Source organism: Pogoniulus pusillus, chromosome Z (genome assembly GCF_015220805.1).
Source record: "Pogoniulus pusillus isolate bPogPus1 chromosome Z, bPogPus1.pri, whole genome shotgun sequence".
Classification (NCBI taxonomy): domain Eukaryota; kingdom Metazoa; phylum Chordata; class Aves; order Piciformes; family Lybiidae; genus Pogoniulus; species Pogoniulus pusillus.
The window spans coordinates 91,929,360-91,941,442 of NC_087309.1; the positions used below are offsets into that span (position 1 = coordinate 91,929,360).

General features: G+C 40.1%; 1 protein-coding gene across 4 annotated transcripts in view; it reads left to right on the top strand.

The window, feature by feature from the left end:
• APC (APC regulator of WNT signaling pathway) overlaps window positions 1-12,083 on the top strand; it is a 123,414-nt gene that overhangs the window by 80,701 nt on the left and 30,630 nt on the right. For all 4 annotated transcript variants that reach the window (XM_064140730.1, XM_064140729.1, XM_064140732.1 and 1 more), the window contains 3 exons: window positions 3,374-3,482; window positions 4,980-5,093; window positions 7,997-8,080. In XM_064140730.1, the coding sequence (XP_063996800.1) occupies window positions 3,374-3,482; window positions 4,980-5,093; window positions 7,997-8,080 (307 nt within the window). The remainder of the gene's footprint in view (window positions 1-3,373; window positions 3,483-4,979; window positions 5,094-7,996; window positions 8,081-12,083) is intronic.

Below are 12,083 nucleotides of genomic sequence, written 5' to 3' on the forward strand. Positions count from 1 at the left end.
CTGATAAAAAAGCTGCTGAGTAAATTACTTCATTTGTAGTCTCAACATTTGTAATAGTAGTTCTGTTTCAACTACTGAATCAAATCTGGAAATTCATTTCATTCTGTCGTGTTCAAAAGATATTTCATATATCTTAAAACTCCATAATTTGAAATAACTATTTTAAAAATCAATACATTTGAAAACTATTCAATATGTTAATTAAACTGCCAATTGCTTCTCAAACTGTGCATCACAGACAGTACAGAAGTAACTGTGACCTTTTTTTGCCTATTCACAAGCTGATTCATCAACTGGGAAGTCTGAGTATCATCAGCAAAAATCATTCACCTTTCGGCAGTGCAATTTGGCCTGTGTGAAAGCCAAATGGAGATGGACATTTAACAGTATACTTCTGTGGCCTGAACGCATTGACTCCACCCATGAGTGCAGTTGTACTGGATATTCTGGAACTCCAGTATGAGCTGGAATCAAGAGGCTAAATGGTAATGCTAATTGCTAATGCTTTCTTCTCTGTTCCCATAGCAGAGGAATGCAGGCCTTAGTTTGCTTTCACCTGGAAAGGAATCCAGTACCACTTAAACCATTTACCTTGGGGGTGGAAACACGGTTCAGCAATTCATCACTCAATGATACACAATGCATTGGAGAAAGGTAAAGCTCCAGAATAGGTGCAATTCATCGATGACATCATTGTGTGGGGCAAAACTGCTGAGGAAGCTTTCAAGAAAGGTATAAGCGGCTTCTGAAGAGACTGGAACTGAGTCACAACTTCCTTTAGCTCCTAGATTACCAGTTCTGAATTGGATGGTCAAAGGTAATGATTCATCACTACATGCCACAGATGCAACCTAGTTAAGTGGATGGATTTGATAACCCAACAAGACAGAATGGGAAACCTCAAGCAACCTGGTCTAGTGGAAGTGATCACCAATTTGTCAAAGGCACAAATTGCACAAAACCTCTGGTGGAGAAGGTAACTCATCTTGAGGAAGCTTTGCCTTAGGGGAGTATTTCTGATGAGGAAAAGAACTATGTTTTGTTCACAGATGGTTCCTGTCATCTTGTTGGGAACAAGTGAAATGGAAGTCAGCAGTTTGGAGTCCCAATGAGAAGAGTTACTGAAGCAAGAGATGGAGAAGGTGAATCCAGCCAGTTTGCTGAGGTAAAAGCTATCCAGGCAGCTCTTGATGTAGCTAAACATGAAAATTGACCTGTCCTTTACACTGATTCAAGCACAAAGCCAGTGCTTTGTGAGTTTGGCTAAAGGACTGGGAAAAGAATGGTTGGCAGTGGAAGGGAAAGCCTGTTTGGTGTACTGATCTGTAGCAAGACACTAATGCACGTCTTGAGAAGATTCCAGTGGAAGTGCAACACATAGACACACATGCCGAAGAGCAAAGCTACTGAGGAACACCAACACAACCATCAGGCAGATCTAGCTGCTAAAATTTCTCAAGCTGATACAAACTGTGATCCTGACCTTAATTGGAAACACTGAGGTGAACTGTTCTTAGCTTGGTGGCCTCATAATTAGTTTGGACATCAAGTTAGAGATGCAACCTACTGATGGGCACATGACAGATCATATATCTATGGATGCTATCATGCAAGTCATTCATGACTGACAGTTTTGCTGCTATTAAGCAGGCTAAGCAAATCCATCCTTTATGGTATAGTGAGTAATGGTCAAAATACAAGTATGGGGAAGCGTGGAGATTGATTACATCACTATACCTTGCTGTTTTTCTGGAAACAATACGTTCTTACTGTGGTAGAGGCAAGCACTGGATGGTTAGAAACCTATCCAGTACCACATGCTACTGCACGTAACACCATTCTTGGTCTAGAAAGACAGGTGATGTGGAGATACGTAACTCCAGAGATAATTGAATCAGACAATGGAACTCATTTCAAGAACAATCTTGTGAAAAACTCAGCCAAAGAGTATGGTATTGAGTGGATTTACCATATACTCTGCTATGCATCAGCTTTAGGAAAGATTGAACACTACAGTGGCTTGCTGAAGACCACCCTGAGAGCCATGGGAGGTGGAACTTTGAAAAACTGGGAATAACATTTAGCACAAGCAATATGGTTGGTACGTAGTAGAGGTTCTGTAAGCAGAGCAGGACCTGAACAATCAGATTTGTTGTGAACAATGAGTGGTGATAAAGTTCCTGTTGTACATGAAAAGAACCTGTAAGGAAAAACTGTTTGGGTATTTTTTCTTTTGGATGAAGAGAAACCTATCCAAGTGGTGGTTTCTGCTGAAGGTCCTGATTATACCTACTGCATAATGAAAGAGAATTGTGAAAATCAGTGTATTCCACAAAGAAATCTAACTTTAGTTGGGAGAGTTTAAATTCAGAGTGTCTAATACAAGCTGTTAGGAGTTTTCTGTTTCAGGTACAATGGTGACATAGAAAGGAAGTATCCACGAGGTACACAAGCACGAGCCCTGAGTTACCTGGAGTCCCTGTTTTCATCTCAGCTGTGATGAGACAAACTGTTTCCTGTTTTCTGAGCTTTTGAGTCACCTACATCTGAGATAGCTGGAATGAAGAGGAATGAACTGAAAATGCGACCTTTATCTTTGTAAATATTGTTTTAGATTAGGCAGATAATTTTACACAAAACACTGAATGATTAAAGAGTGGGTTGTGGTAGTTTGAGACTAATTGGAATATTATAATGAGAGAAATTAGATCATTGGTTATAAAAGAATTACAGTGATAAAGTCTGTATCATTCATCGTTTTCCTAGAAGGGATAAAAAGTCAAAATGTAAATAGTTTGTCCCTCTTTGCTCTGTGAGACTTCTCTTTGCTTTTCCTTTGCTTCACTCTGATATCTTCCACTAACAAATAACAAGTCAGCTTTGCTGGTTGTTTTGTTTTCTATCTGGGAGAGAAAGGGAAAGAGAGAGAGGTTGACTTTGAGTCCCTTATGGGCAGGTTCTTTGGGAGAGAATTTGGATTTCTGTATTATTTTTAAATTGTATATAATTGTAAATACTTCTAAATATGTTGTCCATATATGCTTGTAAATTTTCCTTTGCTGTAACATCCAGGCCTTTTCTTAAATGTAGTTTGGTGCATTATACAAAGTATACTGTCTGAAGGAACCCAGGTGTGAATTAGCCCACAACTGGTACACAAAAAGCTAGTGACTTCACAGCATAGAGGAGTGGATAGATTATTTAACCAGTGCCAGAGAACTCTGCCCAGCTTCTCATATGCATAGTTAGTGTTATCTTCAAACCTTGTTTCATATTTAACCTTTTCTAATGGATATATCAATGCCTATTTTGGTACCTACACATGGTAATAAAATCTTACTAGTGAGACATGTCCCACTTCTGTTTTTAATAGATCTCTTTTGCTTGCGGAGCTTGAGAAGGAAGAGAAAGAAAAGGATTGGTATTATGCCCAGCTTCAGAACCTGACTAAAAGGATTGATAGTCTTCCCCTTACTGAAAGTGTAAGTATATTCAGTATGCATGGTCATGTACTTGATGCTGTGTACATTTTAAGAGTTTGATGACATTCTTTACAATCATTTAATTTAAACCTTTTTTGTTCATGCCATAAAGCTAACTTAGCCTAAATAAATAATGGGGTTTTTTCCATGTATAATTTTACATGTTTAAATTCATCCCCATCATCATAAATGTTAGTGATAGAAGCACTGAAAAGTCATTATGACAAATAAATTGCATGTCAATACGTTTCTCTGTCCATTCAGTTATTTAGTGGATCATTCTAGTTTTGAAAGCAGTATTAGCCTGAGAGACAATTCATAGAGGAGCTCAGTTCATTACATCTCCAAACTGTTTTATTCAAGTCACCGTTATTGGATAATGGAGATGTCTGATATGCCAGTTAATAAAGGTTTTCCTGTTGTCAGTCCTCAGCAGCTTGGATATATTTGCATTGCGTTCAGTCAGACATACAGTGCTTGAAAGACCAAATTGCCCATCTTTGCTCCTCATCGAAACTCAATCAGTTTCCTGGAAGTAAAAACACTTCCATGACCCATGACCATGGGGTGAAGCAGCTGGACTTCAGCACGTGTAATACTGAAGCTTAGCTTATTAGAACACCAGAAACAAGGGGAGAAGGTCTGAAAATGATCTTGAGGAAGTGCAACCCATTCTCAAAGTCACTGGCAGCTATATATGTGTCACTGTGTTACAGGTTTTGATATTGTCTTCCCAGTTTTATAGGTCATGAATTAACTTAGCTTTTTTTTTTATTAGAATGTTTTACTTAACCTCTGCAATAAATCTCTTTGGTAATTATATCCATTGCTACTCGCTCCATCCACAACAGAATGGCAGATCCCATTCTTTTTAGTAGAACCATTTTGTGTATTTGTAGTTGATTGTCTCTTTTGACTGGATTGACATTGGCAAAAGCTTCTGGGAGAACTGCTCTTGGAGACTCATTTATTTGCAAGCTGAGTAATAGTCCAAAATCAGTTAAGACCTATGCACCTGCATTGGAAGACTGTATCAGTTGGAATGTCTTCCCTTAAGCCACATTATTGTTCCTGAATTGAATAGGGTTTTTTGGTAGGGTAATTAAAAATAGGGTAGATAGCGATAGTATACAATCCTGCATGCAGTAGTTCAATATGTCTTAGTATTTTAGAGGGTAATGATTCAAATGGCATGCATAACCATTTTGTTGGCATGGTAACATATATTAGTAGCCGGGCATTCCAGTGAATAATACTGTCTTGGTGTTTGTCTATTGTGTTTAATTATTGAACAAATCCTGAAGGTAGTCTGTAGTTGAACAATGTTATGCAATCATGTCTTTAGTAATGCAGTCCTATTTTAAGGATCTGTTACTATGTTTTGTTTGTTCATGAAGTTTTGCTGTGCAAAGGCATTTGTTCTGCTTTTGTTTAGAGAAAGACATAGTTTACATACATGTTATTTACTAAAAATGCTTCTCTGTACTTCAATTTCAGTTCTCCTTGCAAACAGATATGACGAGAAGGCAGCTGGAATATGAGGCAAGGCAAATCAGAGCTGCAATGGAAGAACAACTAGGTACTTGTCAGGACATGGAGAAGCGAGCACAGGTATAGTTGGTCTTTCTTTATTAGAAAGAATGGAAAAAAGTTTTTTCTGTGTTTTTCTTAAATAATTGATAGTTACATCTTTAAACTGTGTGTAAACGTGGCAATACCCTAGAGTATTTAGTTAGATTCTCAAATAATACTAGGTCCCAGAATACAGGAAATAACTATTCAATACCCTCCTCTTCATGTTCAGAAGATTTATGAGTAGGCAGAGGTAAACATTTCCTTCAAAATAAAATATTTTTAATGATTATTTGCTTATAAGCATTATAGCTTCAAGCAAACGTGTTTGCAACTGGTTTTTTTTGTCTCCTTTATACCATTTTTATTCATACTTTTAATTTTGAAATAAAACTAAGCTAGTATGATTAAGTTTCCTTAAACACAAACCACGTATCAAGGAATAATCTTTGAAAACAAAGGTGCTCCAGTAAAACATAATTCATACACCTATCTGGAAGATGTTTTCTCTCACCAAGAGTAATTTTACATTCATCATGACAATAGGTACAATTCTGTGTTGCTTATATTTGGAAGTGCAACTTGAAACATAATTGTGTGGAACCTGTAAGTCACAGAATCATAGAATGTTAGAGATTGGGTGGGACTGCCAGAGAGCATTGAGTCCAAGCTCCCTGCCACCTAGGGTTGTCTGCACAGGAATGCATCCTGGTGGATTTTGAAAGTCTCAGAGAAGGAGACTCTACAACCTCTCTGGGCAGTCTGTTCCAGTGCTCTATCACCCTCGCAGCAAAGAAATTTCTCCTCGTGTTGAGGTGAAACCTTCCATGTTCCAGTTTGTATTCATTGTTACTTGTCTTATTCCTGTGCACCACTGAAAAGAGATTGGACTGCTCTACTTGCCACCCACCCCTCAGATATTTATAGACATTGGCCAAATCCCATCTCAGTTCTGCCAGCTAAACATCCCCGCTTCTCTGTTGCTCTTCACAGCAGAGATACTTAAGTCCCTTAATCATCCTTGTGGCTCTTCATTGGACTCACTCCAGCAAGCCCCTGTCTCTCTTGAACTGGGGAGCTCAAAATTTGACACAGTATTCCAGATGTTGTCTCACCAGGGCAGAGTACAGGGAGAGGAGAACCTCCCTAGACCTGTTGGACACACTTCTCTTGATGCACCCCATTGGCCCTCTTGGCCACAAGGGCACATTGCTGTCCCATGGAGGACTCGCTGTCCACTAGGACTCCAGTGTCTTTCTCCATTTTGCTGCTTACCAGCAGGGCAAGACCTAATCTGTACTGGTTCCTGCTGTTATTCCTCCCTAGATGGCAGAAACTGAATGGAGTGGAAATGGAATGGATTGATCAGTTGCTTACTGGTTATTCCCCCAAAGTAGTAGTAGCAGCAGTGGTTTGAATTATAGAATCATAGAATGGTTTCAGTTGGAAGGGATCTCGTAAGGTCAACTCCAGCCAATGACCTAACATTACCATGTCTTAATATGCTGTGTCTACCATTTTTTGAGCACCAATTATTTATAACCATTTATTTCCAGAGAGTAAATAATTACCTTAGTAGACTAAGCTGGCTTTTATGATGATTGTTAAAATAGTCCTTCTGTCATGGGTTGAACCTGCTGATGAGTATTTGATATCACACTGTCATCATGCCAGATAAAAATGGAAATTCTATCTGGAGCGAAGTATTAGGGGGCTTGAAGTTGAGATTGTAACATCAGAGGCTTCCTGTTCTGGTTGCTGCTTCCAATTTCCAATGAAGCTATTTTCTATGACTTTTCAGAACATTCACACGGTTCTAAGTATTTAGCAAAACAGATACCCTGAAAACATCACTGTAGGGATTTGTCAATGTAAGCATACTTAAACAGACTTAAGTTTAATCTGGATAATAACCGTCTCTGCCCTGGAAGTTGTATGGGTGTGTTGTCAAAGCTTATCAGCAGTGGTGATGCCCTGCACAAATTCAGCTATGCAGTTTGTGTCAGCCAGTCCTGAGTGAAGGCACTGCAGAATAAAGATTGTCTGTAGATGCTTGTTTAGCCCTGTTACAGAGGATGTAAGCTAGAGTGAGGTGAACTAAGATAAATAGGTAGAGTAAGCTGGTGGTGAAATTCTGAAGGCATTCAGGCAGAGAATAAATAAATTTTTGAGAGAAACAATTTGTTAATATCACTGTGAAGGTAATTAAGGTGTTCTTGCAGCTGCTTCTTCTCTGCTTGTTAGTTTTTACTTTTGAAGGGGAGAATAATGCTACCAAGAAGGTGTTATTTTCTGCAACTTTTATGGAGTATCTGTATCCTGTAACGTTTTTTTTTAATCATTCTCTGTATAAACCACAGTGTGGCTTCAGTGGGAAATAAGTAGCAATACAGCCATAGAAAATGCTGATTCAGAGATATCTACAAAATCCCAAATAAACTGAAGAATTAGTATGCAGTTTTCCTCATACTTGGCCTATTACATTCTTTGAGGCTTGTAGGAACGGAAAATACTCACAGCTCAAGACATAGAGTAACAATATGATTGAAATCATTCAGGATTTCATACACTAAAGATACTCTGCAAATCCAAATCTCATTCACATCTCAGTAAGGCAAGTAAAAATCCAACATTTGAGATGGAAGTCAAATAATTTGCTAGAGATCTGCATGAAAAAGAAAAATTATGGAAGTTAATTGGAGTACTTTTATACCTGAATGTATACTGCATGATGACCTCTTACATCCAAATGAATATCAGTTCTGAATGTCCATCATGCCTGTGTTTTATTATGAAAACATGTTGTTGAATTACAGCATTCATTTTGTTAGTTTTGTTTGTAGTGAGCTGCATCTGCAAAGAACTCTTAATACTGTCTTCTGTGCAATAAATAAAAGTGGGGTTTTGGACAAAATCAAACATGTAAATGCAATTCATTTCAGGCAAGAGTGGCGAGAATTCAACAAATAGAGAAGGACATTGTTCGTATACGACAGCTCCTGCAATCACAAACAGCTGAAGCAGAGGTTAGTGAGCAATTACTCACCTTTTCTTTATTATGATAGGTATCTTTTTCTAAAAAAAAAATTAATTTATGAATTAAGTGGTAGGCAGGATTATTTTCATCAGATAGTGATGTCACACTTAACTAGTCAATATGCATAGGCTGTTACTTGCTCTTACCAGTGACCTGAAGTTGGAATACTTGTATTAGTCTACATGATCTATTTAACTGTCATCACTAATTATAATCTTTATCAGTTAAAAAGGTAACTTGCAATTTCGATAAAAATGCCAAGTCCAATGTATTATAAAGACTGGGTCTAGGTTTTAGCAAGTAATTTTAACACAGAGTTGTACATTCCTTTCTGATAAGCACTTTCATAGTTTGGTTATCTTTTGTAAGTGATAAGATTTTTTTAAATGAGTCAGACTTCATTACAGAAACCTTTTTTCAGTGTTTAAATATTGGGTTCTGTACTAGGAAATACAAGTTAATGGTCCATGTAAATTACACAGTCTGTAGTAGTAATTTCCATGTGTAAAATTCACTCTCATGATGAAAACTAAGTAGGTGAACTTAGTTTCTTGTACTGATGAATTAAATACTAATTATATTTTGAACCTGAATACTTCATGGTTTGTCTTCATGCAAAATAACTACAATGAAGGCTCGTAGCAGCATCCAATTGCTAAGGGATAGATATTTTTTCCATTTTGGAAAAGAATAGTTTCCTAATCTCAGGATTTTGAGGAAGCTGAGATTTTGTAAGAGAAGCAGAGAGTATTTTGCATAATCAGAGTTCCCTGGTCTATTGACATAATGGCCAATCCAAGTGGGTAGACACGTTGATGAGATCATCTTAAGTCTTTTCTTCTGGAGGCTGAGCAGTCTTAGCTCACTCAGCCTCTTTGCTTGTTAGGAATGGTCCAGTCTCTAAGACATCGTGGCTCTATGGAGGACTTGCTCCATTAAGTCCCTATCTTTACTATGCTGGGGAGACTGGAATGGGACAAAGTACTGCAGATGCAGCGTTGCTGAATGAGTGAAGAGGAAGGATGACCTCCCTCAGCCTGTTGACAATGCCCTTCTTAATTCAGCCCAGATGCTGTTGGACTTTTTGCCACAAAGGTCTATCACTAAGCATATATTCAAATTGTCAGTCGGTACTTCCAAGTTCCTATTCAGCTAAACTCTTATCAATCCAGGCAGTCCTCAGCGTGTACTGGTGCCTGGAGTTACTCCTCCCCAAGAGCAGGACTTTGCGCTTCCCTTGAACCACACAAGGTTCCCATCAGTCCATTTCTTCAGCTTGTCTTCTCAGGTTCCTCTGAGAAGTGGATGAACTACCTGGTATATCAGCTTCTAAGTTTTCTGTCTGTTGCAGAGGGGGATTCTCAGTACCCACACCTATTTGGCAGAGGGGAGAAATTAATTGGGGTGATATAATTTTGTATAAAAATATAGATTTATTAAATTCAATATTCTGAACACTTGCCACCCCCAACCACTGTATATTAATATTAAAGGTCAGTACATGGTTATGAAAACAATTTAGGATAAAACATGTACAGGAATTTGTTATTTAACTAGCAAACATTCAAACTGTAAACACAGAGAGTTTTCCCTGTGGCTTAATGCCACTTGGGGTCATATGCTATCTGCCCAGCAGAGCAGCCTGAAACTTTCTGCTCTACGGCAGAGGTAACAGATATTTACAGAGGTATTAAAGCTTTTACTCACTATTCTTATCAATTATTAATCACCCTCCAGGGCTGCATCACAGCCTATGTCTAATGTCCAGTTCTCCAGGGTTTCTGCCTGTGGACTCTGAGGCTGGAATCTTCCCAGCTTCTAGAGAAATAGGTTTTCTCTAACCTTTTCTCCTGGCGAAGAGGTGATCTCTGCCTTTGGTGCGGCTGGCTCCTTCTGGATGCTGTGTCCAGGACTTATCAGCTGGCAGGATTTCAGGAGAATATTGTGCTGTCTCTGGCATGGTTGTTCACGGTTAGCAGGCCGTGTGTGTGTGCAGACAATCCAGAATCTGCTTCCTGGTTATCTCAGCAGCAGTGACTTTTACCAGGCAATGATAGGCAGCGGGCATGCAAAGTGTGTGCGGCTGCTGGGAGTCTGAGCTCCATAGGTAAAGACAATACAGGATCTGGTCCTGATAACGCAATGGTGTGCAGATGTGCACAGCTGGATGGAGGCTATAGGGTCCTTACACATATATATATATATATATATATATATATATATGTGCAGGCTTAAATGAGCTCTGCAAGAAAGGTACACAGGCAGGTGAGCTGCGAATGAGTCAAAGCATGAGGTCTAAGCCTCTAACCATCGGAGCTATGCAATGGCATCCAAGCGTGGGGGTCTGAGTGGCTGAGCGTTGCAAGTGAGGATCAGAGCTGAGTGCTGCAAGTCAGAGCACATGTCTGAGCTGAGCAGGTGAGTCAGGGCTGAGCACGTTGTTTACCTGTGCACCCCTATTTATTGAATGTGGGCAGAAATTAATGGTCCTTTTGGCCACTAGAATGACCAGTCAGGCTGGCAGTTAGCCAAACCTTACCATAATAGGCAGAAGGCTCTTGCCTGGACTTTCCCAAATATGGGGATCACATGGGCTTACCCCAGGGAGACATGAGCTGGGTGTGTGGGGGCTTACACAACCTGTTTACAACCAGGGGTCCTGGCAGAAAGACATGTCCAGGCAAGGCAAGGCATAAGCAAGCCTGCTTTTGGGCCTACAGGCCCTCCACGACACTGTCATCTGCAAACTTGGCAAGGGTGCGCTGTGTCCCAGCAGCCAAATCGTCAATGAAAATGCTGAACACTTCTGCTTCCAATATTGATCCCTGAGGTATATCACTAGTGACTTGTCTCCAACTGTACTTTGTGTACCTGATCAACAGCCCTCTGGTTTTCAAGCCACATACTGTGCACTTACCTAATCCATACATTGTTATCTTGTCTCTGATGGTTGTATGGGAAACATTGTCTGGAGACTTACTGAAGCTGATCTAAGTAACATCAGCTGTTCTTCCGTCAACCACCAGTGCAGTCACCTCACTGTAAAATAGTCACCTAGCCTGACTATTTCTTTGGATAATCCATCTGACCTGCCCCCAGTCACATTTTTTATGTGTTTGGGAGTGCTTTCTGTCACCTTCAGTTGCCAGGACTAAGTTGAGGCTGACTAGCCCTTGATATCCCTTCTTGCTGTTCTTGAAGACTGTGATATTTGCTGCCCTCCATTCTTGAACCTCTCTCTGCAGCCACGATCATTGAGGAGTGGCCTTGCAGTAACATAGAATCGTGGAATCATAGAATCAACCAGATTGGAAGAGACCTCCAAGATATCCAGTCGAACCTGTCACCCAGCCCTGTCCAGTCAACTAGACCACGGCACTCAATGCCTCATCTAGGCTTTTTGAACACCTCCAGGGTCAGCGACTCCACCACCTCCCTAGGCAGCCCATTCCAATGGCAAATCACTCTCTGTGAAGAACTTCCTCCTAACATCCAGCCTATACCTACCTCAGCACAACTTGAGACTCTGTCTCCTTGTTCTGCTGCTGGTTGCCTGGGAGACCAACCCCCACCTGGCTACAGCTTCCCTTCAGGGAGTTGTAGACAGCAATGAGAGCACCTCTGAGCCTCCTCTTCTCCAGGCTAAACAAGCCCAGCTCCCTCAGCCTCTACTCACAACGTCATGCCTCTTTCTCAGCACTCATGGGTGCAACTCATGAGGCCTGTAAGACTTAGATATGTCCATTTTGTTTCATCTGTCTTTAACCTGACCTCCCTCTACCCTTATCTTCCCCATAAAAGATAAGTCTACTTGCTGCAGACTTTTCTGATGTCAGGCACCTGGCTTCCTGAAGGGTAGCTTTACTGATAAAGGCTGAGGCAAACAAGGCTTAGAGTACTTTGGCCTTTTATGTGTCTTGTGTCACCAGGCCCCCATTCTTATTCAGCAGAGGGCCCATATTTCTGCTCGTCTTCCTCTTGTTTATGTACTT